Source organism: Ranitomeya variabilis, chromosome 8 (assembly GCF_051348905.1).
Source record: "Ranitomeya variabilis isolate aRanVar5 chromosome 8, aRanVar5.hap1, whole genome shotgun sequence".
Taxonomy (NCBI): Eukaryota; Metazoa; Chordata; class Amphibia; order Anura; family Dendrobatidae; genus Ranitomeya; species Ranitomeya variabilis.
The window spans coordinates 211360287-211386650 of NC_135239.1; the positions used below are offsets into that span (position 1 = coordinate 211360287).

The 26364-nt window shown below is 49.2% G+C and overlaps 1 protein-coding gene across 1 annotated transcript in view; it reads right to left on the reverse strand.

The window, feature by feature from the left end:
• Positions 1 to 26364, reverse strand: part of LOC143788729 (protein SSUH2 homolog) — a 254020-nt gene that overhangs the window by 53880 nt on the left and 173776 nt on the right. The window contains exons 7-9 of the mRNA XM_077278585.1: positions 17510 to 17634; positions 13332 to 13394; positions 12127 to 12209 (exon numbers count right to left, since the gene is read on the reverse strand). Of these exons, the coding sequence (XP_077134700.1) occupies positions 12127 to 12209; positions 13332 to 13394; positions 17510 to 17634 (271 nt within the window). The remainder of the gene's footprint in view (positions 1 to 12126; positions 12210 to 13331; positions 13395 to 17509; positions 17635 to 26364) is intronic.

The following is a 26364-nucleotide window of genomic DNA, read 5'->3' on the forward strand; positions in this document are numbered from 1 at the left end:
AGGCTCAGTATTGGGGTATCAGAGGCAGTAATAGGGACACATACGGCAGCAGCGGCTCAGTATTGGGGTATCAGGGGCAGTAATAGGGACACATACGGCAGCAGCGGCTCAGTATTGGGGTATCAGGTGCAGTAATAGGGACACATACGGCAGCAGCGGCTCAGTATTGAGGTATCAGGTGCAATAATAGGGTCACATATGGCAGCAGCGGCTCAGTATTGGGGTATCAGGGGCAGTAATAAGGACACATACGGCAGCAGCGGCTCAGTATTGGGGTATCAGGTGCAGTAATATGGACACATACGGCAGCAGCGGCTCAGTATTGGGGTATCAGGTGCAGTAATAGGGACACATACGGCAGCAGCGGCTCAGTATTGGGGTATCAGGTGCAGTAATAGGGACACATACGGCAGCAGCGGCTCAGTATTGGGGTATCAGGTGCAGTAATAGGGACACATACGGCAGCAGAGGCTCAGTTTTGGGGTATCAGGGGCAGTAATAGGGACACATACGGCAGCAGCGGCTCGGTATTGGGGTATCAGGGGCAGTAATAGGGACACATACGGCAGCAGCGGCTCAGTATTGGGGTATCAGGTGCAGTAATAGGGACACATACGGCAGCAGCGGCTCAGTATTGGGGTATCAGGTGCAGTAATAGGGACACATGGCAGCAGCGGCTCAGTATTGGGGTATCAGGGGCAGTAATAGGGACACATACGGCAGCAGCGGCTCAGTATTGAGGTATCAGGTGCAGTAATAGGGACACATACGGCAGCAGCGGCTCAGTATTGGGGTATCAGGTGCAGTAATAGGGTCACATACGGCAGCAGCGGCTCAGTATTGGGGTATCAGGTGCAGTAATAGGGTCACATACGGCAGCAGCGGCTCAGTATTGGGGTATCAGGGGCAGTAATAGGGACACATACGGCAGCAGCGGCTCAGTATTGGGGTATCAGGTGCAGTAATAGGGACACATATGGCAGCAGCGGCTCAGTATTGGGGTATCAGGGGCAGTAATAGGGACACATATGGCAGCAGCGGCTCAGTATTGAGGTATCAGGTGCAGTAATAGGGACACATATGGCAGCAGCGGCTCAGTATTGGGGTATCAGGGGCAGTAATAGGGACACATACGGCAGCAGCGGCTCAGTATTGGGGTATCAGGTGCAGTAATAGGGACACATATGGCAGCAGCGGCTCAGTATTGGGGTATCAGGTGCAGTAATAAGGACACATACGGCAGCAGCGGCTCATTATTGAGGTATCAGGTGCAGTAATAGGGACACATATGGCAGCAGCGGCTCAGTATTGGGGTATCAGGTGCAGTAATAGGGACACATACGGCAGCAGCGGTTCAGTATTGGGGTATCAGGGGCAGTAATAGGGACACATACGGCAGCAGCGGCTCAGTATTGAGGTATCAGGTGCAGTAATAGGGACACATACGGCAGCAGCGGCTCAGTATTGGGGTATCAGGTGTAGTAATAGGGACACATACGGCAGCAGCGGCTCAGTATTGAGGTATCAGGTGCAGTAATAAGGACACATACGGCAGCAGAGGCTCAGTATTGGGGTATCAGGGGCAGTAATAGGGACACATATGGCAGCAGCGGCTCAGTATTGGGGTATCAGGGGCAGTAATAGGGACACATACGGCAGCAGAGGCTCAGTATTGGGGTATCAGGGGCAGTAATATGGACACATACGGCAGCAGCGGCTCAGTATTGGGGTATCAGGTGCAGTAATAAGGACACATACGGCAGCAGCGGCTCAGTATTGGGGTATCAGGGGCAGTAATATGGACACATACGGCAGCAGCGGCTCAGTATTGGGGTATCAGGTGCAGTAATAAGGACACATACGGCAGCAGCGGCTCAGTATTGGGGTATCAGGTGCAGTAATAAGGACACATACGGCAGCAGCGGCTCAGTATTGGGGTATCAGGGGCAGTAATAGGGACACATACAGCAGCAGCGGCTCAGTATTGGGGCATCAGGTGCAGTAATAAGGACACATACGGCAGCAGCGGCTCAGTATTGAGGTATCAGGGGCAGTAATAGGGACACATACGGCAGCAGTGGCTCAGTATTGGGGTATCAGGGGCAGTAATAAGGACACATACGGCAGCAGTGGCTCAGTATTGGGGTATCAGGGGCAGTAATAGGGACACATATGGCAGCAGCGGCTCAGTATTGGGGTATCAGGTGCAGTAATAGGGACACATATAGCAGCAGAGACTCAGTATTGGGGTATCAGGGGCAGTAATAGGGACACATACGGCAGCAGCGGCTCAGTATTGAGGTATCAGGTGCAGTAATAGGGACACATACGGCAGCTGCGGCTCAGTATTGGGGTATCAGGTGTAGTAATAGGGACACATACGGCAGCAGAGGCTCAGTATTGGGGTATCAGGTGCAGTAATAAGGACACATACGGCAGCAGAGGCTCAGTATTGGGGTATCAGGGGCAGTAATAGGGACACATATGGCAGCAGAGGCTCAGTATTGGGGTATCAGGGGCAGTAATAGGGACACATACGGCAGCAGCGGTTCAGTATTGGGGTATCAGGGGCAGTAATAGGGACACATACGGCAGCAGCGGCTCAGTATTGAGGTATCAGGTGCAGTAATAGGGACACATACGGCAGCAGCGGCTCAGTATTGGGGTATCAGGTGCAGTAATAAGGACACATACGGCAGCAGCGGCTCAGTATTGGGGTATCAGGTGCAGTAATAGGGACACATATAGCAGCAGAGACTCAGTATTGGGGTATCAGGGGCAGTAATAGGGACACATACGGCAGCTGCGGCTCAGTATTGGGGTATCAGGTGTAGTAATATGGACACATATGGCAGCAGCGGCTCAATATTGGGGTATCAGGGGCAGTAATAGGGACACATACGGCAGCAGCAGCTCAGTATTGGGGTATCAGGTGCAGTAATAGGGACACATACGGCAGCAGCGGCTCAGTATTGGGGTATCAGGTGCAGTAATAAGGACACATACGGCAGCAGCGGCTCAGTATTGGGGTATCAGGGGCAGTAATAGGGACACATATGGCAGCAGCGGCTCAGTATTGGGGTATCAGGTGCAGTAATAGGGACACATATGGCAGCAGCGGCTCAGTATTGGGGTATCAGGTGCAGTAATAGGGACACATATAGCAGCAGAGACTCAGTATTGGGGTATCAGGTGCAGTAATAGGGACACATACGGCAGCAGCAGCTCAGTATTGGGTTATCAGGTGCAGTAATACGGACACATATGGCAGCAGCGGCTCAGTATTGGGGTATCAGGGGCAGTAATAGGGACACATACGGCAGCAGCAGCTCAGTATTGGGGTATCAGGTGCAGTAATAGGGACACATACGGCAGCAGCGGCTCAGTATTGGGGTATCAGGTGCAGTAATAAGGACACATACGGCAGCAGCGGCTCAGTATTGGGGTATCAGGGGCAGTAATAGGGACACATATGGCAGCAGCGGCTCAGTATTGGGGTATCAGGTGCAGTAATAGGGACACATACGGCAGCAGCGGCTCAGTATTGGGGTATCAGGGGCAGTAATAAGGACACATACGGCAGCAGCAGCTCAGTATTGGGGGATCAGGTGCAGTAATAGGGACACATACGGCAGCAGCGGCTCAGTATTGGGGTATCAGGGGCAGTAATAGGGACACATACGGCAGCAGCGGCTCAGTATTGAGGTATCAGGTGCAGTAATAGGGACGCATACGGCAGCAGCGGCTCAGTATTGGGGTATCAGGTGCAGTAATAGGGACACATACGGCAGCAGCGGCTCAGTATTGAGGTATCAGGTGCAGTAATAAGGACACATACGGCAGCAGCAGCTCAGTATTGGGGTATCAGGGGCAGTAATAGGGACACATACGGCAGCAGCGGCTCAGTATTGAGGTATCAGGTGCAGTAATAGGGACGCATACGGCAGCAGTGGCTCAGTATTGGGGTATCAGGGGCAGTAATAAGGACACATACGGCAGCAGTGGCTCAGTATTGGGGTATCAGGGGCAGTAATAAGGACACATACGGCAGCAGCGGCTCAGTATTGAGGTATCAGGTGCAGTAATAGGGACACATACGGCAGCAGCGGCTCAGTATTGAGGTATCAGGTGCAGTAATAGGGACACGTATGGCAGCAGCGGCTCAGTATTGGGGTATCAGGTGCAGTAATAAGGACACATACGGCAGCAGAGGCTCAGTATTGGGGTATCAGGGGCAGTAATAGGGACACATATGGCAGCAGCGGCTCAGTATTGGGGTATCAGGGGCAGTAATAGGGACACATACGGCAGCAGCGGTTCAGTATTGGGGTATCAGGGGCAGTAATAGGGACACATACGGCAGCAGCGGCTCAGTATTGAGGTATCAGGTGCAGTAATAGGGACACATACGGCAGCAGCGGCTCAGTATTGAGGTATCAGGTGCAGTAATAGGGACACATACGGCAGCAGCGGCTCAGTATTGAGGTATCAGGTGCAGTAATAGGGACACATATAGCAGCAGAGACTCAGTATTGGGGTATCAGGGGCAGTAATAGGGACACATACGGCAGCAGCGGCTCAGTATTGAGGTATCAGGTGCAGTAATAGGGACACATACGGCAGCTGCGGCTCAGTATTGGGGTATCAGGTGTAGTAATAGGGACACATACGGCAGCAGAGGCTCAGTATTGGGGTATCAGGTGCAGTAATAAGGACACATACGGCAGCAGCGGCTCAGTATTGGGGTATCAGGTGCAGTAATAGAGACACATATGGCAGCAGAGGCTCAGTATTGGGGTATCAGGGGCAGTAATAGGGACACATACGGCAGCAGCGGCTCAGTATTGGGGTATCAGCTGCAGTAATAGGGACACATATGGCAGCAGCGGCTCAGTATTGGGGTATCAGGTGCAGTAATAGGGACACATATAGCAGCAGAGACTCAGTATTGGGGTATCAGGGGCAGTAATAGGGACACATACGGCAGCTGCGGCTCAGTATTGGGGTATCAGGTGTAGTAATATGGACACATATGGCAGCAGCGGCTCAGTATTGGGGTATCAGGGGCAGTAATAGGGACACATACGGCAGCAGCAGCTCAGTATTGGGGTATCAGGTGCAGTAATAGGGACACATACGGCAGCAGCGGCTCAGTATTGGGGTATCAGGGGCAGTAATAGGGACACATACGGCAGCAGCGGCTCAGTATTGGGGTATCAGGTGCAGTAATAGGGACACATACGGCAGCAGCGGCTCAGTATTGAGGTATCAGGTGCAGTAATAAGGACACATACGGCAGCAGCAGCTCAGTATTGGGGGATCAGGTGCAGTAATAGGGACACATACGGCAGCAGCGGCTCAGTATTGAGGTATCAGGTGCAGTAATAGGGACGCATACGGCAGCAGCGGCTCAGTATTGGGGTATCAGGGGCAGTAATAGGGACACATATGGCAGCAGCGGCTCAGTATTGGGGTATCAGGTGCAGTAATAGGGACACATACGGCAGCAGCGGCTCAGTATTGGGGTATCAGGGGCAGTAATAAGGACACATACGGCAGCAGCAGCTCAGTATTGGGGGATCAGGTGCAGTAATAGGGACACATACGGCAGCAGCGGCTCAGTATTGAGGTATCAGGTGCAGTAATAAGGACACATACGGCAGCAGCGGCTCAGTATTGAGGTATCAGGTGCAGTAATAGGGACACATACAGCAGCAGAGGCTCAGTATTGGGGTATCAGGTGCAGTAATAGGGTCACATACGGCAGCAGCGGCTCAGTATTGGGGTATCAGGGGCAGTAATAGGGACACATACGGCAGCAGCGGCTCAGTATTGGGGTATCAGGTGCAGTAATAGGGACACATATGGCAGCAGCGGCTCAGTATTGGGGTATCAGGGGCAGTAATAGGGACACATATGGCAGCAGCGGCTCAGTATTGGGGTATCAGGGGCAGTAATAGGGACAGATATGGCAGCAGCGGCTCAGTATTGGGGTATCAGGTGCAGTAATAAGGACACATACGGCAGCAGCGGCTCAGTATTGAGGTATCAGGTGCAGTAATAGGGACACATATGGCAGCAGCGGCTCAGTATTGGGGTATCAGGGGCAGTAATAGGGACACATACAGCAGCAGCGGTTCAGTATTGGGGTATCAGGGGCAGTAATAGGGACACATACGGCAGCAGCGGCTCAGTATTGAGGTATCAGGTGCAGTAATAGGGACACATACGGCAGCAGCGGCTCAGTATTGAGGTATCAGGTGCAGTAATAGGGACACATATGGCAGCAGCGGCTCAGTATTGGGGTATCAGGTGCAGTAATAGGGTCACATACGGCAGCAGCGGCTCAGTATTGGGGTATCAGGGGCAGTAATAAGGACACATACAGCAGCAGCGGCTCAGTATTGGGGTATCAGGTGCAGTAATAGGGACACATACGGCAGCAGCGGCTCAGTATTGGGGTATCAGGGGCAGTAATAGGGACACATACAGCAGCAGCGGCTCAGTATTGCGGTATCAGGGGCAGTAATAGGGACACATACGGCAGCAGCGGCTCAGTATTGGGGTATCAGGTGCAGTAATAGGGACACATACGGCAGCAGCGGCTCAGTATTGGGGTATCAGGGGCAGTAATAGGGACACATACGGCAGCAGCGGCGCAGTATTGGGGTATCAGGGGCAGTAATAGGGACACATGCGGCAGCAGCGGCTCAGTATTGGGGTATCAGGTGCAGTAATAGGGACACATACGGCAGCAGCGGCTCAGTATTGGGGTATCAGGTGTAGTAATAGGGACACATACGGCAGCAGCAGCAGCTCAGTATTGGGGTATCAGGGGTGGTAATAGGGACACATACGGCAGCAGCGGCTCAGTATTGGGGTATCAGGGGCAGTAATAGGGACACATACGGCAGCAGCGGCTCAGTATTGGGGTATCAGGTGCAGTAATAGGGACACATACGGCAGCAGCGGCTCAGTATTGGGGTATCAGGGGCAGTAATAGGGACACATACGGCAGCAGCGGCTCAGTATTGGGGTATCAGGGGTGGTAATAGGGACACATACGGCAGCAGCGGCTCAGTATTGGGGTATCAGGTGCAGTAATAGGGACACATACGGCAGCAGCGGCTCAGTATTGGGGTATCAGGGGCAGTAATAGGGACACATGGCAGCAGCGGCTCAGTATTGCGGTATCAGGGGCAGTAATAGGGACACATACGGCAGCAGCGGCTCAGTATTGGGGTATCAGGGGCAGTAATAGGGACACATACGGCAGCAGCGGCTCAGTATTGGGGTATCAGGGGCAGTAATAGGGTCACATACAGCAGCAGCGGCTCAGTATTGGGGTATCAGGTGCAGTAATAGGGACACATACGGCAGCAGCGGCTCAGTATTGCGGTATCAGGGGCAGTAATAGGGACACATACGGCAGCAGCGGCTCAGTATTGGGGTATCAGGTGCAGTAATAGGGACACATACGGCAGCAGCGGCTCAGTATTGGGGTATCAGGTGCAGTAATAAGGACACATACGGCAGCAGCGGCTCAGTATTGGGGTATCAGGTGCAGTAATAGGGACACATACGGCAGCAGCGGCTCAGTATTGGGGTATCAGGTGCAGTAATAAGGACACATACGGCAGCAGCGGCTCAGTATTGGGGTATCAGGTGCAGTAATAGGGACACATACGGCAGCAGCGGCTCAGTATTGGGGTATCAGGTGCAGTAATAGGGACACATACGGCAGCAGCGGCTCAGTATTGGGGTATCAGGTGCAGTAATAGGGACACATGCGGCAGCAGCGGCTCAGTATTGGGGTATCAGGTGCAGTAATATGGACACATACGGCAGCAGCAGAGTATTGGGGTATCGGGTGCAGTAATAGGGACACATACGGCAGCAGCAGCTCAGTATTGGGGTATCAGGGGCAGTAATAAGGACACATACGGCAGCAGCGGCTCAGTATTGGGGTATCAGGAGCAGTAATAGGGACACATACGGCAGCAGCGGCTCAGTATTGGGGTATCAGGTGCAGTAATAGGGACACATGCGGCAGCAGAGGCTCAGTATTGGGGTATCAGGTGCAGTAATAAGGATACATACGGCAGCAGAGGTTCAGTATTGGGGTATCAGGGGCAGTAATAGGGACACATACGGCAGCAGGGGCTCAGTATTGGGGTATCAGGTGCAGTAATAAGGACACATACGGCAGCAGCGGCTCAGTATTGGGGTATCAGGTGCAGTAATAGGGACACATACGGTAGCATATCATATAGTAATTCGGGTGCAAGTGCCCTAGAAAACAGAGCCCATATTTTGTCCCCTAGAAAGAAATATTGCCGTGTGTGCCCCTTTGATAGCCACAGTAACCTGAGTTCCTCTATAACAATAAGTGCCCACTTTACATTTAATAATATCCCGGGTCTCCCCCCTGTAAAGCTCCCCTATACACAGTATGATGCTCTCTTATACACAGTATAATGCCCCCTCACTGTATAGTACCACCCACACAGTATACTGACTCCTTAGCAGCCCCCAAACTGTTTGATGGCTTCAACAATGTATAATGACCTCCACACTGTAATCTCCATACTGTATGATGGCCCCCTAGCCTCCATATACAGTAGCATAATGTACCAAATAGTCCACAATTTAGTATAATGCACTCCCCATAGGCAGACTCTATAGCATAAGGCAGCCCAATTAGGCAGACACTGTAATAAGGCAGCACCCCCATAGTCATACCCTGTAATAAGGCAGCCCCCATAGGCAGACCCCGTAATAAGGCAGCACCCCTATAGCCAGACCCTGTAATAAGGCAGCACCCCCATTGTCAGACCCTGTAATAAGGCAGCCCCCATAGTCAGACCCTGTAATAAGGCAGCCCCCATAGTCAGACTCTGTTATAAGGCAGCACCCCTATAGGCAGACCCTGTAATAAGGCAGCACCCCCATAGTCAGATCCTGTAATAAGGCAGCCCCCACAGTCAGACCCTGTAATAAGGCAGCACCCATATAGGCAGACCCTGTAATAAGCCAGCAGCCCCATAGTCAGACCCTGTAATGAGGCAGCACCCCCATAGTCAGACCCTTTAATAAGGCAGCACCCCCATAGTCAGACCCTGTAATAAGGCAGCACCCCTAAAGGCAGACCCTGTAATAAGGCAGCCCCCATAGTCAGACCCTGTAATAAGGCAGCCCCCATAGTCAGACCCTGCAATAAGGCAGCCCCCATAGTCAGACCCTGTAATAAGGCAGCCCCCATAGTCAGACCCTGTAATAAGGCAGCCCCCATAGTCATACCCTGTAATAAGGCAGCCCCCATAAGCAGACACTGTAATAAGCCAGCAGCCCCATAGTCAGACCCTGTAATGAGGCAGCACCCCCATAGTCAGACCCTTTAATAAGGCAGCACCCCCATAGTCAGACCCTGTAATAAGGCAGCACCCCTAAAGGCAGACCCTGTAATAAGGCAGCCCCCATAGTCAGACCCTGCAATAAGGCAGCCCCCATAGTCAGACCCTGTAATAAGGCAGCCCCCTTAGTCATACCCTGTAATAAGGCAGCCCCCATAAGCAGACACTGTAATAAGGCAGCACCCCCATAGTCAGACCCTGTAATAAGGCAGCACCCATATAGGCAGACCCTGTAATAAGCCAGCAGCCCCATAGTCAGACCCTGTAATGAGGCAGCACCCCCATAGTCAGGCCCTTTAATAAGGCAGCACCCCCATAGTCAGACCCTGTAATAAGGCAGCCCCCATAGTCAGACCCTGTAATAAGGCAGCCCCCATAGGCAGACCCTGTAATAAGGCGGCAGATCCCCATAGGCAAACCCTGTAATAAGGCAGCCCCCATAGTCAGACCCTGTAATAAGGCGGCAGATCCCCATAGGCAGACCCTGTAATAAGGCGGCAGATCCCCATAGGCAGACCCTGTAATAAGGCGGCAGATCCCCATAGGCAGATTCTGTAATAAGGCGGCAGATCCCCATAGGCAGACCCTGTAATAAGGCGGCAGATCCCCATAGGCAGACCCTGTAATAAGGCGGAAAATCCCCATAGGCAGACCCTGTAATAAGGCGGCAAATCCCCATAGGCAGACCCTGTAATAAGGCGGCAGATCCCCATAGGCAGACCCTGTAATAAGGCGGCAGATCCCTATAGGCAGACCCTGTAATAAGGCGGCAGATCCCCATAGGCAGACCCTGTAATAAGGCGGCAGATCCCCATAGGCAGACCCTGTAATAAGGCGGCAGATCCCCATAGGCAGACCCTGTAATAATGTGGCAGATCCCTATAGGCAGAACCTGTAATAAGGCGGCAGATCCCCATAGGCAGACCCTGTAATAAGGCAGCAGCACCTATAAAAATTTTTATAAATAGTCACCACTCTTCTTCCTGGTTCCTGCGCTGCTCCCGCTGATCTCCTGACAGCGGGCACCGGGCAGTCACGTAATCGCGCCCGCTGTCAGTGTGGGCGACGTCAGACGTCGACACTGACAGGGGGATGATGGGAGAAGGAGCGCAGCGCAGTGCTCCTTCTCCCATCAATGCGATCAGCTGTATCGGCTAAATGCCGCTACAGCTGATCTTCCGATGACGGTGGGGGGGGCCCACTGCTGGCACCGGGCCCCCCCGCCTGCTCAGGGGCCCCATAGTGGCCCAGCGGCAGAGCAGGGAGATCGATTCTCCCTGCTCTGACGCAGAAAGTAACTGTATCGCGTGCTGCGTGCGCCGATACAGTTAAAGTGGCGTAGCTCCGGGTGGGCACCCTCTGCCCCCCCGGTAGCTACGCTACTGCTTCAAAGTGAAAGTACAAGTAGAAGTACATGGGGAAAAAAAACAAGTTTCTTTGTCTTTGCTAATGTAAATATCATAGCACTGATTAATGATTGAAGTGGGACAAATACATTTTTGACATGGGCTTCGGTAGAACTATCAGCCAGTGAGTTTTCTAGGTTCCAGAACCAGCACAATTGAGAAACGGATTACTACAGAACTGGGTCACCCAACCACCAAATGTCTATACTTAAACGAATCCCTATGGCACGCTGAGCATAATGACATGGGTGTCGTCTTTCCATGAGGTTCCGACGCCGAGATATGTGGGATGATGATTTTCATACTGCTAAGACAGGGGAGTATCCAGCCTCTATGTGATGTCACCACAGAGGGGAGGCCTTGGTTTTAGGCTAGGAATATCTGTGTGATGCAGGAGGCTTCAGTGTCTTTATGTCCGGGGTGCTGCTGCTATATAGATGTGATATGCATCTAGAGGTGTGCATCCTACAAAGCCCACAGGTCAGCCATGATGATATGAAATGATCTGAGTGCTATGCAAGTGTTTTTTCAATTTTAATCCTTCTTTTATTTGTAATTGTAATGTGCACATGATTTTGTCTGCTTTATAATATCTTTTTTATACTTTGTAAACACTGCCTACCTTTTTTTGGAGTAAAATAGAAAATTACTAGCTGTCTCTCTCTGCTCTATAACAAACTGTACGTCCTCTGAGGTGAATTACGCTACTGATTTGGGTTGGCTCCGGACCCGTTAATCGGAGCTGGTGGCAGCATATTTGTTCTGGGCAATTGGGCATCTTTGCAGCGACCGGCAGCATTGATAATTATTGTTCCCGCCTGCGTGGGAGTAGTTACATTGCCCTCGCTGTAGCATGCCCAATAGCCAGTACATAGCAGACAGCCTTTCTGGCGAACAATTACCCTAGGTGCAGTACCCCGACTGACATGAGGGTAAGGGGGGCACCAGAGACCTGCAACTTCCAAACCGGAACTGGGAAGTGGGATATAGATAAATTCCCTTCAGAAGGAACCAGGGGTAACCAAACAACCCCGGTTCATGACAAATTGGTGTGAGTGGTGGGGGTGATAAAGGTATCTTCCCCGTCAACCGTGACAGATTGGTGGGATCCCTGACATAGATGGCGGGATCCATGACATATTGGTGGCAGCATGGTGTGAACGGTGACAGTAACTGGAGAGACAAATATGTAAAAACACAAAGCAGGAAAACAGCGAGAACATGGAAAGTTGTGGATGCAGCTAATAAGTTTGTGACCAGTCAGTAACTGGAGGATGAGGATATAATGAGAACAGATGGAGACTCACATTATTTTCCCAGTTCCTCCGCAGGAGAAGCACGTGTCACCTTGGAAGGTTTGACCACTCCCGAAGCATGCCATGCAATCTTTCTGTGTGCAAAACATTGAGGAGAAGGTTTGGATCACAGACACATTGTACATAAAAGGTTTGTTTTTTTCAAACGTGATGCAGTTGGTTTGTTGTCGGAGTCTCCAGATCTCCACCGATCGCTCTGTGTAAAAGGGTGAGCTGCAGCCATGAAAAGGGTTTTGTAATGGGCGAGATCACTAAGAGGCCTCATTGTGGACACAATTACTGTATAAGTGCGGTAATAAATGTCCCTCTCCCCGTTTTCATAAGTTGGGAGGTTTGATTACAATATTTTTGGGGGAGTGGGGAACAGAGCCAAATTAGGACTCTTGTTATGAGCCCCTGTGATATTTTATCTACACCCCTGTGTACAATGTACAGACCCATAAACTTCTCCAGAACTTGTACACTGTGTCTTATACACTGATACTATCATGCGAAAGGATGAGATACACGGCTCAGCAGACAGTATCACACAGGAGAGGATTAAATGCACAGCTCAGCAGTCAGTATCACACAGGAGAGGATTAGATACACAGCTCAGCAGTCAGTATCACACAGGAGAGGATTAGATACACGGCTCAGCAGACAGTATCACACAGGATAGGATTAGATACACGGCTCAGCAGTCAGTATCACACAGGAGAGGATTAGATACACGGCTCAGCAGACAGTATCACACAGGAGAGGATTAGATACTCAGCTCAGCAGTCAGTATCACACAGGAGAGGATTAGATACACAGCTCAGCAGTCAGTATCACACAGGAGAGGATTAGATACACGGCTCAGCAGTCAGTATCACACAGGAGAGGATTAGATACACGGCTCAGCAGACAGTATCACACAGGAGAGGATTAGATGCACAGCTCAGCAGTCAGTATCACACAGGAGAGGATTAGATGCACAGCTCAGCAGTCAGTATCACACAGGAGAGGATTAGATGCACAGCTCAGCAGTCAGTATCACACAGGAGAGGATTAGATACACAGCTCAGCAGTCAGTATCACACAGGAGAGGATTAGATACACGGCTCAGCTGTCAGTATCACACAGGATGGGATCAGATACACCAGTCACACTGTGAAATTGCATCTGTAGATACTTGTATCTTTCTATGTGCCATACTATATTCTGCTACTTACTCTTCTCTTTCCTTTACAGGACGGACAGACTTTCTTTCCATTTCCGTCGCAGTCTGAGCAATTCTGCAGCGAAACAAATGATGGGAATCAGACCTTGCCCTCAGCTCCAGCCATGAGACACAGCCGGCACATATCGCTTAGTGCTTCCCCACACTCACAGGGAACAGCGCTGCTATCAATCACTGCATCTACACATATACAAAGTTGCAAAAATGCTATGATCAATTATTTGGGGGGAACATATAAAGAATCTACACCAGTTTTTTTGTGTCTAAAAGTTGAAAACTTTGCTGCATGCCATCTTTGTGCGAAAAAAATAAATTTCCATATTATTCTGCAAGTGGTTGTGATTATCCTGGTGAGCAGGTCATAACCAGATGTATGAATGACCGGCCCGCTTCATTGAGACTGACATTGTGCACCGAGTCTTAATGAAGGGTCTTCTGCAGTGAGCAGAATCTACCGTAAATCATTACGAGTCGCAAGCCAATTAATGAATTTTCCAGGTGGGCTTTGCCACTCCTTGTCCCATCCCAATTCCTCCTACTTTGGGGAATCTAGCCGGGACTGGCGAAAAAATGCCAAAAGTAACAACATTCTTGTACAGGATCGAATTGAGCAGACAAATTGTGACATTTCAAGGTATTTTACACCAGAATTCTGGAATGAACCCCTCAGTGAATTAGGCAGGATTTAGTTTTAAAAGTTACCAAAAAAGTTGCAATATACCCTAGTGGTGTGGAAGTGTACATGCGTATTCGTAGCTGTGAGACATAAATCTGGTACGCATTACGTCAATGGAGCCTCCAGACACAATGTTTAATGTCAAAATGCAGCCCATCTTTGCAGATTAACCGTAGGCACACAGTAGAATTCATAATTAAAAAATAAAATAATTTGAGACACTTGCTTCTGCAAAAGATTTATTTATTTATTTTAATGTTTTCGGGCCTGTGCGATGTGTCAGATATGTAAATGACCAAAAAGCAAAACATCCCCTAGATTGAAGACTATGTTAAAATATAACTTTTATTGTATATACTTAAAGGGAATCTCTCACCCCAAAATTGGCCAATAAACTAAGCCCACCGGCATCAGGGGCTTATCTACAGCATTCTGTAATGCTGTAGATAAGCCCCCAATGTAACCTGAAAGAGGAGAAAAACAGATTAGATTATACTCACCCAGGGGCGTTCCCGCTGCGGTCCGGGTCCGACGGGTGTTGCGGTCCGGGTCCAGTGCCTCACGTCTTCATAGGATGACGTCCTCTTCTTGTCTTCCTGCCACGGCTCCTGTGCAGGCATACTGTATCTCCCTGTTGAGGGCAGAGCAAAGTACTGCAGTGCGCAGGCTCTGGGCCTCTCTGACCTTTCCCAGCAACTTCGCACTGCAGTACTTTGCTCTGCCCTCAACAGGGAGATAAAGTACGCCTGCACAGGAGCCGTGGCAGGAATAAAAGAAGAGGACAACATCGTATGAAGATGGGAGGCGCTGGACCCGGATCGCAACGCCCATCGGACCAGACTGAACCGGGACCGCCCCTGGGTGAATATAATATAACCTGTTTTTCTTATCTTTCAGGTTACATCGGGGACTTATCTAGAGCATTACAGAATGCTGTAGATAAGCCGCTGATGCCGGAGTCCTTAGTTTATAGGCCAATTTTGGGGTAATAGATTCCCTTTAACAAAAAAGAATAATGCTCTGACTGTTAAAATTACATAACGCGATTAGGTATGGCTACCTAATGGCATATAAACGCTTAGTGGTATTGATTCCTGTGAAGAAGAAGAAGGATATAATTTAATGAAAATTGACTGTATTATATCCAGGCTGAGATTATACACCTCCTTCAAAGTGTGAAACTGAGACAGGACACCTGGCTCAGCAGGTGGTCCAGCTTCAAAAGCTCCAAGAGAAAAAACTCACACCACCAGCAGCCAAGCTGGTAGCAAGGCCTTTCTGGCAGGAGGTACCCCTCCTGGGAGCCCAAGCTGCTTAACTACTTCAAAGATTCCCCCAAGACATACGGGAGCCTTAATTTCATAAGGAATTATGGAGTTATTGTACATCTTAGCCAATTACATGTGCGAGATATCGGGAATGGGCCGAACGCTCCCGTGATCTCGACTCGTTCTAGCACCCCCGAGTGTGGATAATTTAGAATGGCTAATAGAAGCCAGGTAGTGAAGCCATGTTTTGTCTCCAGGAATAAGGGAGGCCAGGCCAGATCCGATGATGCCAAAACTGCCTCCCTATGACCTTCCGTTCAGAAGTTATGATCCATCATAGGTTTTGGAGCTTGAACGAGCAGTCCTAAGTGGAAGAAAAATAGGACTATCCTGTGAGGCGGAAAAAGAAGTGACCGACAAAGTCGGTGCTCATGCGAGGCTGTGGCGCTTGTTCTCTTTTGAGGGCGGTCACATCGTGTTGGAAGAAAACGGAAAACGCTGGAGCCCCACACCTTCCATGTGGCTGCCAGCCACCAACTGATAACTGACTTCTGCTTATACTTAAGGTACCGTCACACTCAGCAACTTTGCAATGAGAACGACAACGATCCGTGACGTTGCAGCGTCCTGGTTAGTGATCTCGTTGTGTTTGACACGCAGCAGCGATCTGGATCCCGCTGTTATATCGCAGGTCGGAGCTAGAAGTCCAGAACTTTATTTCGTCGTCAGGTCGGCGTGTATCGTCATGTTTGACAGCAAAAGCAACGATGTCAGCAATGTTTTACATGGAGCTAACAACCAGCGAGGACGATAAGTGAGTCACCGTTACGTCACTGGATCGCTCCTGCATCGTTCTGGAGCTGCTGTGTTTGACGTCTCCCCAGCGACCTAAACAGCGACGCTCCAGCGATCGGCTCGTTGTCTATATCGCTGCAGCGTCGCTGAGTGTGACGGTACCTTTATTGTAATAGCAATCACTTGGCACTCAGAGATTTTTGTTGCAAGAAAAAATGAACATTCCGTTTATTTGTGCATCCAGTTCAAAGATTTAAACGTTTTCGGTCCAATCACAAGACCTTCATCAGAAATATCTTTAACAAAACTGGAAGCAATACACAAAAGGCGTTGTGAAGGCCAGAAAGGCCTGAGCTTGGGCAACCCGGGACCAAGGTGACACCTGGAGCGTCTCAGGGATCCTGGAGAGATTCCCGGAGGAAAGGTACTGAGGAGAGGCGAGAACCCACCACTAGGGGTAGCGCTTGGATAGCCAGGTCCGTGGCGCTCTGTCAGGTCAGGTGTCAGGAATGGAGCGGCCCCGGGAGCACCTGACAGAGCGCCACGAACCTGGCTATCCAAACGCTACCCCTAGTGGTGGGTTCTCGCCTCTCCTCAGTACCTTTCCTCCGGGAATCTCTCCAGGATCCCTGAGACGCTCCAGGTGTCACCTTGGTCCCGGGTTGCCCAAGCTCAGGCCGTTCTGGCCTTCACAACCCCTTTTGTGTATTGCTTCCAGTTTTGTTAAAGATATTTCTGATGAAGGTCTTGTGATTGGACCGAAAACGTTTAAATCTTTGAACTGGATGCACAAATAAACGGAATGTTCATTTTTTCTTGCAACAAAAAATCTCGAGTGCCAAGTGATTGCTATTACCTTGTTGACGGGCTGGAAACCTGACTTGTGCACCACACAGGACCCTTGAGTGCCGTGTGCATTGCCTTTATCGGTACCTTTATTGTGCTACCATCTGTATTTGCATATCTGACCATTGTTTATGTACAACCATCGTGTATATAGTGTATTGTCCAGCATGCTCTTAAGGTGACTATATATCTAATTTAACCTTGGGCAGTTCTATCTCGATCCATAAATCCACTTGTCCATTTTCTCGGTTTATCTTTCCATGCTACCAGGGCTGGTTTCTGGCCCGATATAATCCTGTTGACGGATCGGGTGTAAATCTAATGAGGAACTGGTGTTAGTCCTCTCGGGCTGGCAGCACTCAATTTCACTGAGCTAGTGAAAGTGAAGTTTCATAAGCGTCTGAGCTCCACCTTGTGGTGACCAAGAAAGAGACCGAACTCAAGTAACTCCATGTCTACAAAGGGAATTTAGAGCACTGTCCTCAAAAACTGAAACTGCCTGGAGATATTCTGCAGAAGTGTCTACAATGACAAAGAATTTACACTGAAAATATGTTGATGCAGAAGCTGCAACTGTTTCTTTACCTTCACCTCTGATGTATGAGGGACTGTCACATGACACTTATCTTCCTTAAACCACTCCGGACAGTTCACCTGTATATTCCATCGTCCAGGAGCCGGTCCATTGAAAGAACCATCCACTTCTTCCCCTATAGATGGATCACATGAAAAATATTAGTTATTATAGTGGATAAGAGTGGCCATTTACATGAAGACTTCCTAATTTTACTTGGCAGCATATTTACAAGCAACAATGGGTAAAGGTCATCTTTGCCTTTTTTAAACTTCTTCAGAAAACATGGTGGTGTGGGTTAATGCCACTAAAACAGTCATTAAACGTTTTCTGCAAAAGCCATTTTACCATGGAATAAACTCGTCCAATATACACTGGTGAATGTTATTGTAATCTATATATATGAGGCATCGTGATTACTCGCTAATCCCGCCCCCTGCACAGTAGCTCCGCCCCCCAACATCACCACACATAATCCCGCCCCACCCCATTAATACACACAATCCCGCCCCCCCACCATATTACCACACATAATCCCGCCCCTCACCACATTACCACACATAATCCCGCCCCCCACCACATTACCACACACAATCCCGCCCCCCACCACATCACCACACATAATCCCGCCCCCCCACCACATTACCACACACAATCCCGCTCCCACATTACCACACATAATCCCGCCCCCCACCACATTACCACACATAATCCCGCCCCCCCCACATCACCACACACAATCCTGCCCCCCACCACATTACCACACATAATTCCGCCCCCCACCACATCACCACACATAATCCCGCCCCCCCACCACATCGCCACACATAATCCCGCCCCCCCACCACATTACCACACACAATCCCGCTCCCACATTACCACACATAATCCCACCCCCCACCACATTACCACACACAATCCCGCCCCACCGCATTACCACACACAATCCCGCCCCCCCACCGCATTACCACACATAATCCCGCCCCCACCGCATTACCACACATAATCCCGCCCCCACCGCATTACCACACATAATCCTGCCCCCCACCACATTACCACACATAATCCCACCCCCCACATTACCACACATAATCCCACCCCCCCACCACATTGCCACACATAATCCCACCCCCCACCACATTACCACACACAATCCTGCCCCCCCACATTACCACACATAATCCCGCCCCCCACCATATTACCACACATAATCCCGCCCCCCCACATTACCACACGAGGCTCCATCCCCACACATTACCACACGAGGCTCCGTCCTTACACATTACCACACGAGGCTCCGTCCTTACACATTACTGTTGTGATTTTGCTTTTTGCTCCCTCTAGTGGTTATTAGTGATTTGACTCTGGAGCTTCTGTCTTTTCCTATATCCTCACCTGGGCCGTTAGTTCAGGGGCGTTGCTATATAAGCTCCCTGGACCTTCAGTTCAATGCCTGGCATCGTTGAAATCAGAGCTAATCTGTTGTGCTCTTGTCCTATGATCCTGGTTCCTGTATTTCAAGCTAAGTCTGCTTCCTTGCTTTTTGCTTTCGTTTTGTTTGGTATTTTTGTCCAGCTTGTTCCAATCTGTATCCTGACCTTTGCTGGAAGCTCTAGGGGGCTGGTGTTCTCCCCCCGGACCGTTAGACGGTTCGGGGGTTCTTGAATCTCCAGCGTGGATTTTTATAGGGTTTTTGTTGACCAGATAAGTTATCTTGCTATATTCTGCTATTAGTAACCTGGCCTCTCTTTGCTGAACCTGGTTCATTTCTGTGTTTGTCATTTCCTCTTACCTCACCGTTATTATTTGTGGGGGGCTTGTATCTTGCTTTGGGGTCCCTTTCTCTGGAGGCAAGAGAGGTCTTTGTTTTCTTCTCCTAGGGGTAGTTAGATTCTCCGGCTGGCGCGAGTCATCTAGCGATCACCGTAGGCATGATCCCCGGCTACTTCTAGTGTTGGCGTTAGGAGTAGCTATTTGGTCAACCCAGTTACCACAGCCCTATGAGCTGGATTTTTGAATCTCGCAGACTTACACGTTCCTCTGAGACCCTGTCCACTGGGGTCATAACAGTATGCCAGGCCAGTATTAAATGTTTAATGCATTGCAGAAGTGGGATTATAAGAAAGAAAATTTTGAGTTTTTTTTTTCCCCTCTCTCATTTTTTTTTTTTTTTTTCTTTTTCTTTTCCCCTTTACCTCAGAGTGGCTTAAGCTTGCTGCAGACATGAATGTCCAGACCTTGATTACAAGTGTGGACCAGCTTGCCGCTCGTGTGCAGGGTATACAAGATTATGTTACCAGAAATCCTAGGTCTGAACCCAAGATTCCGATTCCTGAACTGTTTTCAGGAGACCGATTTAAGTTTAGGAATTTCAGGAATAATTGTAAATTGTTTTTGTCCCTGAAACCTTGTTCGTCTGGAGACTCTGCTCAACAAGTAAAAATTGTTATTTCATTCTTACGGGGTGACCCTCAAGATTGGGCTTTTTCGTTGGCGCCAGGAGATCCGGCATTGGCTGATATTGATGCGTTTTTTCTGGCGCTCGGTTTACTTTATGAGGAACCCAATCTTGAGATTCAGGCAGAGAAAGCCTTGCTGGCTATGTCTCAGGGCCAGGACGAGGCTGAGGTGTATTGCCAAAAATTTCGGAAATGGTCCGTGCTGACACATTGGAACGAGTGTGCACTGGCCGCTAATTTTAGAAATGGCCTTTCTGAGGCCATTAAGAATGTTATGGTGGGTTTTCCCATTCCCACAGGTCTGAATGATACCATGTCCCTGGCTATTCAAATTGACCGGCGGTTGCGGGAGCGCAAAACCGCAAATACCCTCATGTTGTTGTCTGAACAGACACCTGATGTGATGCAATGTGATAGAAAAACCGCAAATTCCCTCATGGTGTTGTCTGAACGGACACCTGATTTGATGCAATGTGATAGAATCCTGACTAGAAATGAGAGGAAAATTCATAGACGCCGGAATGGCTTGTGCTACTACTGTGGTGATTCTACACATGTTATCTCAGCATGCTCTAAACGTATATCTAAGGTTGTTAGTCCTGTCACCGTTGGTAATTTGCATCCTAAGTTTATTCTGTCTGTAACTTTGATTTGCTCACTGTCGTCTTATCCTGTTATGGCGTTTGTAGATTCAGGTGCTGCCCTGAGTCTTATGGATCTGTCATTTGCTAAGCGCTGTGGTTTTATTCTTGAACCATTAGAAAATCCTATCCCTCTTAGGGGTATTGATGCTACGCCATTAGCAGAAAATAAACCGCAGTATTGGACACAGGTTACCATGTGCATGACTCCTGAACACCGCGAGGTGATACGTTTTCTCGTTCTACATAAAATGCATGATTTGGTTGTTTTGGGGCTGCCATGGTTACAGACCCATAATCCAGTCCTTGACTGGAAGGCTATGTCAGTGTCTAGTTGGGGCTGTCGTGGTATTCATGAGGATTCCCTGCCTGTGTCTATTGCTTCTTCTACGCCTTCGGAAGTTCCTGAGTATTTGTCTGATTATCAGGATGTCTTTAGCGAGTCCAGGTCCAGTGAATTGCCTCCTCATAGGGAATGTGACTGTGCAATAGATTTGATTCCAGGCAGTAAATTTCCTAAGGGAAGACTGTTTAATCTGTCGATACCTGAACATACCGCTATGCGTTCATATATCAAGGAGTCTCTGGAGAAAGGACACATCCGTCCGTCTTCTTCCCCTCTTGGTGCGGGATTCTTTTTTGTGGCTAAAAAGGACGGATCTTTGAGGCCTTGTATTGACTATCGGCTTTTAAATAAGATCACTGTCAAATTTCAGTATCCTTTGCCGCTGTTGTCTGACTTGTTTGCCCGGATTAAAGGTGCCAAGTGGTTTACCAAGATAGACCTTCGTGGTGCGTACAACCTTGTGCGCATTAAGCAAGGGGATGAATGGAAAACCGCATTCAATACGCCCGAAGGTCATTTTGAGTACTTGGTGATGCCTTTTGGGCTCTCTAATGCCCCTTCAGTTTTTCAGTCCTTTATGCATGACATTTTCCGGAACTATCTGGATAAATTTTTGATCGTTTATCTGGATGATATTCTGGTTTTTTCTGATAATTGGGACTCGCATGTGGAGCAGGTCAGGATGGTCTTTAAAATTTTGCGTGAAAATTCTTTGTTTGTCAAGGGCTCAAAGTGTCTTTTTGGTGTACAGAAGGTTCCCTTTTTGGGGTTCATTTTTTCCCCTTCTGCTGTGGAGATGGACCCAGTCAAGGTCCGAGCTATTCTTGATTGGACTCAGCCCTCGTCAGTTAAGAGTCTTCAGAAGTTCTTGGGTTTCGCTAACTTCTACCGTCGTTTTATCGCTAACTTTTCTAGCATTGTGAAACCTTTGACGGATATGACCAAGAAGGGCTCCGATGTGGTTAATTGGGCTCCTGCTGCCGTGGAGGCTTTCCAGGAGTTGAAACGTCGGTTTACTTCGGCGCCTGTTTTGTGCCAGCCTGATGTCTCGCTTCCCTTTCAGGTTGAGGTGGATGCTTCAGAGATTGGAGCAGGGGCCGTTTTGTCGCAGAGAGGCCCTGGTTGCTCTGTTATGAGACCTTGCGCCTTTTTCTCTAGGAAGTTTTCGCCTGCGGAGCGAAATTATGATGTGGGCAATCGGGAGTTGTTGGCCATGAAATGGGCATTTGAGGAGTGGCGTCATTGGCTCGAGGGTGCTAAGCATCGTGTGGTGGTCTTGACTGATCACAAAAATCTGATGTATCTCGAGTCTGCTAAACGCCTGAATCCTAGACAGGCCCGCTGGTCATTGTTTTTCTCCCGTTTTGACTTTGTTGTCTCGTATTTACCAGGTTCAAAAAATGTGAAGGCCGATGCTCTTTCCAGGAGCTTTGTGCCTGATGCTCCTGGAGTCGCTGAACCTGTTGGTATTCTTAAGGATGGTATTATCTTGTCAGCTATTTCTCCAGATCTGCGACGTGTGTTGCAGAGATTTCAGGCTGATAGGCCTGATTCTTGTCCACCTGACAGACTGTTTGTGCCTGGTAAGTGGACCAGCAGAGTCATTTCCGAGGTTCATTCCTCGGTGTTGGCAGGTCACCCAGGAATTTTTGGCACCAGAGATCTGGTGGCCAGATCCTTTTGGTGGCCTTCCTTGTCTAGGGATGTGCGGTCATTTGTACAGTCCTGTGGGACTTGTGCTCGAGCTAAGCCTTGCTGTTCTCGTGCCAGCGGGTTGCTCTTGCCCTTGCCTGTCCCTAAGAGACCTTGGACACATATCTCCATGGATTTCATTTCTGATCTTCCGGTGTCTCAAGGCATGTCTGTTATCTGGGTGATATGTGATCGCTTCTCCAAGATGGTCCATTTGGTTCCTTTGCCTAAGCTGCCTTCCTCTTCCGATCTGGTTCCTGTGTTTTTCCAGAACGTGGTTCGATTGCACGGCATCCCTGAGAATATTGTGTCAGACAGAGGATCCCAGTTCGTTTCCAGATTCTGGCGATCCTTTTGTAGTAGGATGGGCATTGACTTGTCATTTTCGTCTGCTTTCCATCCTCAGACTAATGGACAGACGGAGCGAACTAATCAGACTTTGGAGGCTTATTTGAGGTGTTTTGTCTCTGCTGATCAGGACGATTGGGTGACCTTCTTGCCGTTGGCTGAGTTTGCCCTTAATAATCGGGCTAGTTCCGCCACCTTGGTTTCGCCGTTTTTCTGCAACTCTGGTTTCCACCCTCGTTTTTCTTCGGGTCATGTGGAACATTCTGACTGCCCTGGGGTGGATTCTGTGGTGGATAGGTTGCAGCGGATCTGGAATCTTGTGGTGGACAACTTGAAGTTGTCACAGGAGAGGGCTCAGCGCTTTGCCAACCGCCGCCGCGGTGTGGGTCCCCGACTACGTGTTGGGGATTTGGTGTGGCTTTCTTCCCGCTTTGTTCCTATGAAGGTTTCCTCTCCCAAATTTAAACCTCGTTTTATTGGTCCTTACAAGATATTGGAAATCCTTAATCCTGTATCCTTTCGCCTGGATCTTCCTGTGTCGTTTGCTATCCACAACGTGTTTCATAGGTCCTTGTTGCGGCGGTACGTTGTGCCTGTGGTTCCTTCTGCTGAGCCTCCTGCTCCGGTGTTGGTTGAGGGTGAGTTGGAGTACGTGGTGGAGAAGATCTTGGATTCTCGTCTCTCCAGGCGGAGGCTTCAGTACCTGGTCAAGTGGAAGGGCTATGGTCAGGAAGATAATTCCTGGGTGGTCGCCTCTGATGTTCATGCGGCCGATTTAGTTCGTGCCTTTCACGCCGCTCGTCCTGATCGCCCTGGTGGTCGTGGTGAGGGTTCGGTGACCCCTCACTAAGGGGGGGGGGTACTGTTGTGATTTTGCTTTTTGCTCCCTCTAGTGGTTATTAGTGATTTGACTCTGGAGCTTCTGTCTTTTCCTATATCCTCACCTGGGCCGTTAGTTCAGGGGCGTTGCTATATAAGCTCCCTGGACCTTCAGTTCAATGCCTGGCATCGTTGAAATCAGAGCTAATCTGTTGTGCTCTTGTCCTATGATCCTGGTTCCTGTATTTCAAGCTAAGTCTGCTTCCTTGCTTTTTGCTTTTGTTTTGTTTGGTATTTTTGTCCAGCTTGTTCCAATCTGTATCCTGACCTTTGCTGGAAGCTCTAGGGGGCTGGTGTTCTCCCCCCGGACCGTTAGACGGTTCGGGGGTTCTTGAATCTCCAGCGTGGATTTTTATAGGGTTTTTGTTGACCAGATAAGTTATCTTGCTATATTCTGCTATTAGTAACCTGTCCTCTCTTTGCTGAACCTGGTTCATTTCTGTGTTTGTCATTTCCTCTTACCTCACCGTTATTATTTGTGGGGGGCTTGTATCTTGCTTTGGGGTCCCTTTCTCTGGAGGCAAGAGAGGTCTTTGTTTTCTTCTCCTAGGGGTAGTTAGATTCTCCGGCTGGCGCGAGTCATCTAGCGATCACCGTAGGCATGATCCCCGGCTACTTCTAGTGTTGGCGTTAGGAGTAGCTATTTGGTCAACCCAGTTACCACAGCCCTATGAGCTGGATTTTTGAATCTCGCAGACTTACACGTTCCTCTGAGACCCTGTCCACTGGGGTCATAACACATTACCACATGAGGCTCCGTACCCACACATATCCACACGAGGCTCCATCCCCACACATTACCACACGAGGCTCTGTCCCCACACATTACCACACGAGGCTCCATCCTCACACATTACCACACGAGGCTCCGTCCTTACACATTACCACATGAGGCTCCGTACCCACACATTACCACACGAGGCTCTGTCCCCACACATTACCACACGAGGTTCCGTCCTCACACATTACCACACGAGGCTCTGTCCCCACACATTACCATATGAGGCTCCGTCCTCACACATTACCACACGAGGCTCCGTCCCCACACATTACCACACGAGGCTCCGTCCTCACACATTACCACACGAGTGTTGTGAACTGTGTTTCTGGGCTCCCTCTTGTGGTCACGAATGGTATTGTATGAGTCATGTCTTTCTGCAGGCCTGGGCTTCAGCTGTTTCATTAAGCTGGGGGTGTTCCCTATTTAGTCCTCCTTAGGACTCAGTCTCTTGCCTGGTATCGATGTATTCAGTCCAATTTGGTCTCCTCCTGATTCCTTGCCATCTGTCTCATGCAAGAAAAGCTAAGTCCTGTTTGCATACTTTGGATCATTTGCATTATCAGTGTATTTTTGTCCAGCTTGCTCAAAATGTGATTTTCTAGCTCGCTGGAAGCTCTAGGGTGCTGATATTCTCCCCTCACACCGTCAGTCGGTGCGGGGGTTCTTGAATATTCAGCGTGGATGTTTCTGCAGGGTTTTCTGCTGACCGCATAGTTCACTTTCTATTTTCTGCCTATCTAGATTAGTGGGCCTCACTTTGCTGAATCTAGTTCATCTCTACGTTTGTGTTTTCCTCTTACCTCACCGTTATTATTTGTTGGGGGCTTTCTATATCTTTGGGGTTAATTTCTCTGGAGGCAAGTGAGGTCTTATTTTCCCTTTAGGGGTAGTCAGTTCTCCGGCTGGCTCGAGACGTCTAGAAACAACGTAGGCACGTTCACCGGCTACTTCTAGTTGTGTGTTAGGATCAGGTATGCGGTTAGCCCAGTTTCCACCTCCCTAGAGCAGTTCTATGTTTTTTCAGACTTAGCCGGAATACCAGAGATCCTCTACCACTAGGATCATAACACACGAGGCTCCGTCCTCACACATTACCACACGAGGCTCCGTCCTCACACATTACCACACAAGGCTCCATCCCCCCACATTACCACACGAGGCTCCGTCCTCACACATTACCACACGAGGCTCTGTCCTCAGATTACCACATGAGGCTCCGTCCCTCCACATTACCACACGAGGCTCCGTCCTCACACGTTACCATAAAAGGCTCTGTCCCCACACATTACCATACAAGGCTCTGTCCCTCCACATTACCACATGAGGCTCCGTCCCCACACGTTACCACATGAGGCTCTGTCCCCACACGTTACCACACGAGGCTCTGTCCCCACACATTACCATACAAGGCTCTGTCCCCACACATTACCACACGAATCCAGTTTGCTTTTGATTTTACACTGTGAATAAAATGTATTAGTATTATTCTGATTTTTAATTATTATTTTTGCTATTAACTTCATTTTAAGTTGATTTACCACCTGCGTAAGCGCTATTGAATGTTGTCATTATTTACTTTAATTTAATCACTAGCAGCGTTAATTAGATAGCAATGAGCATGCCGAGCGTTAGCTGGCTGGAAACAGCTAGTATTAATTATACTCCTCCAGTATACATGGGTGAATATCATTGTAATATTAATTTAACTCCTTCAGTATAC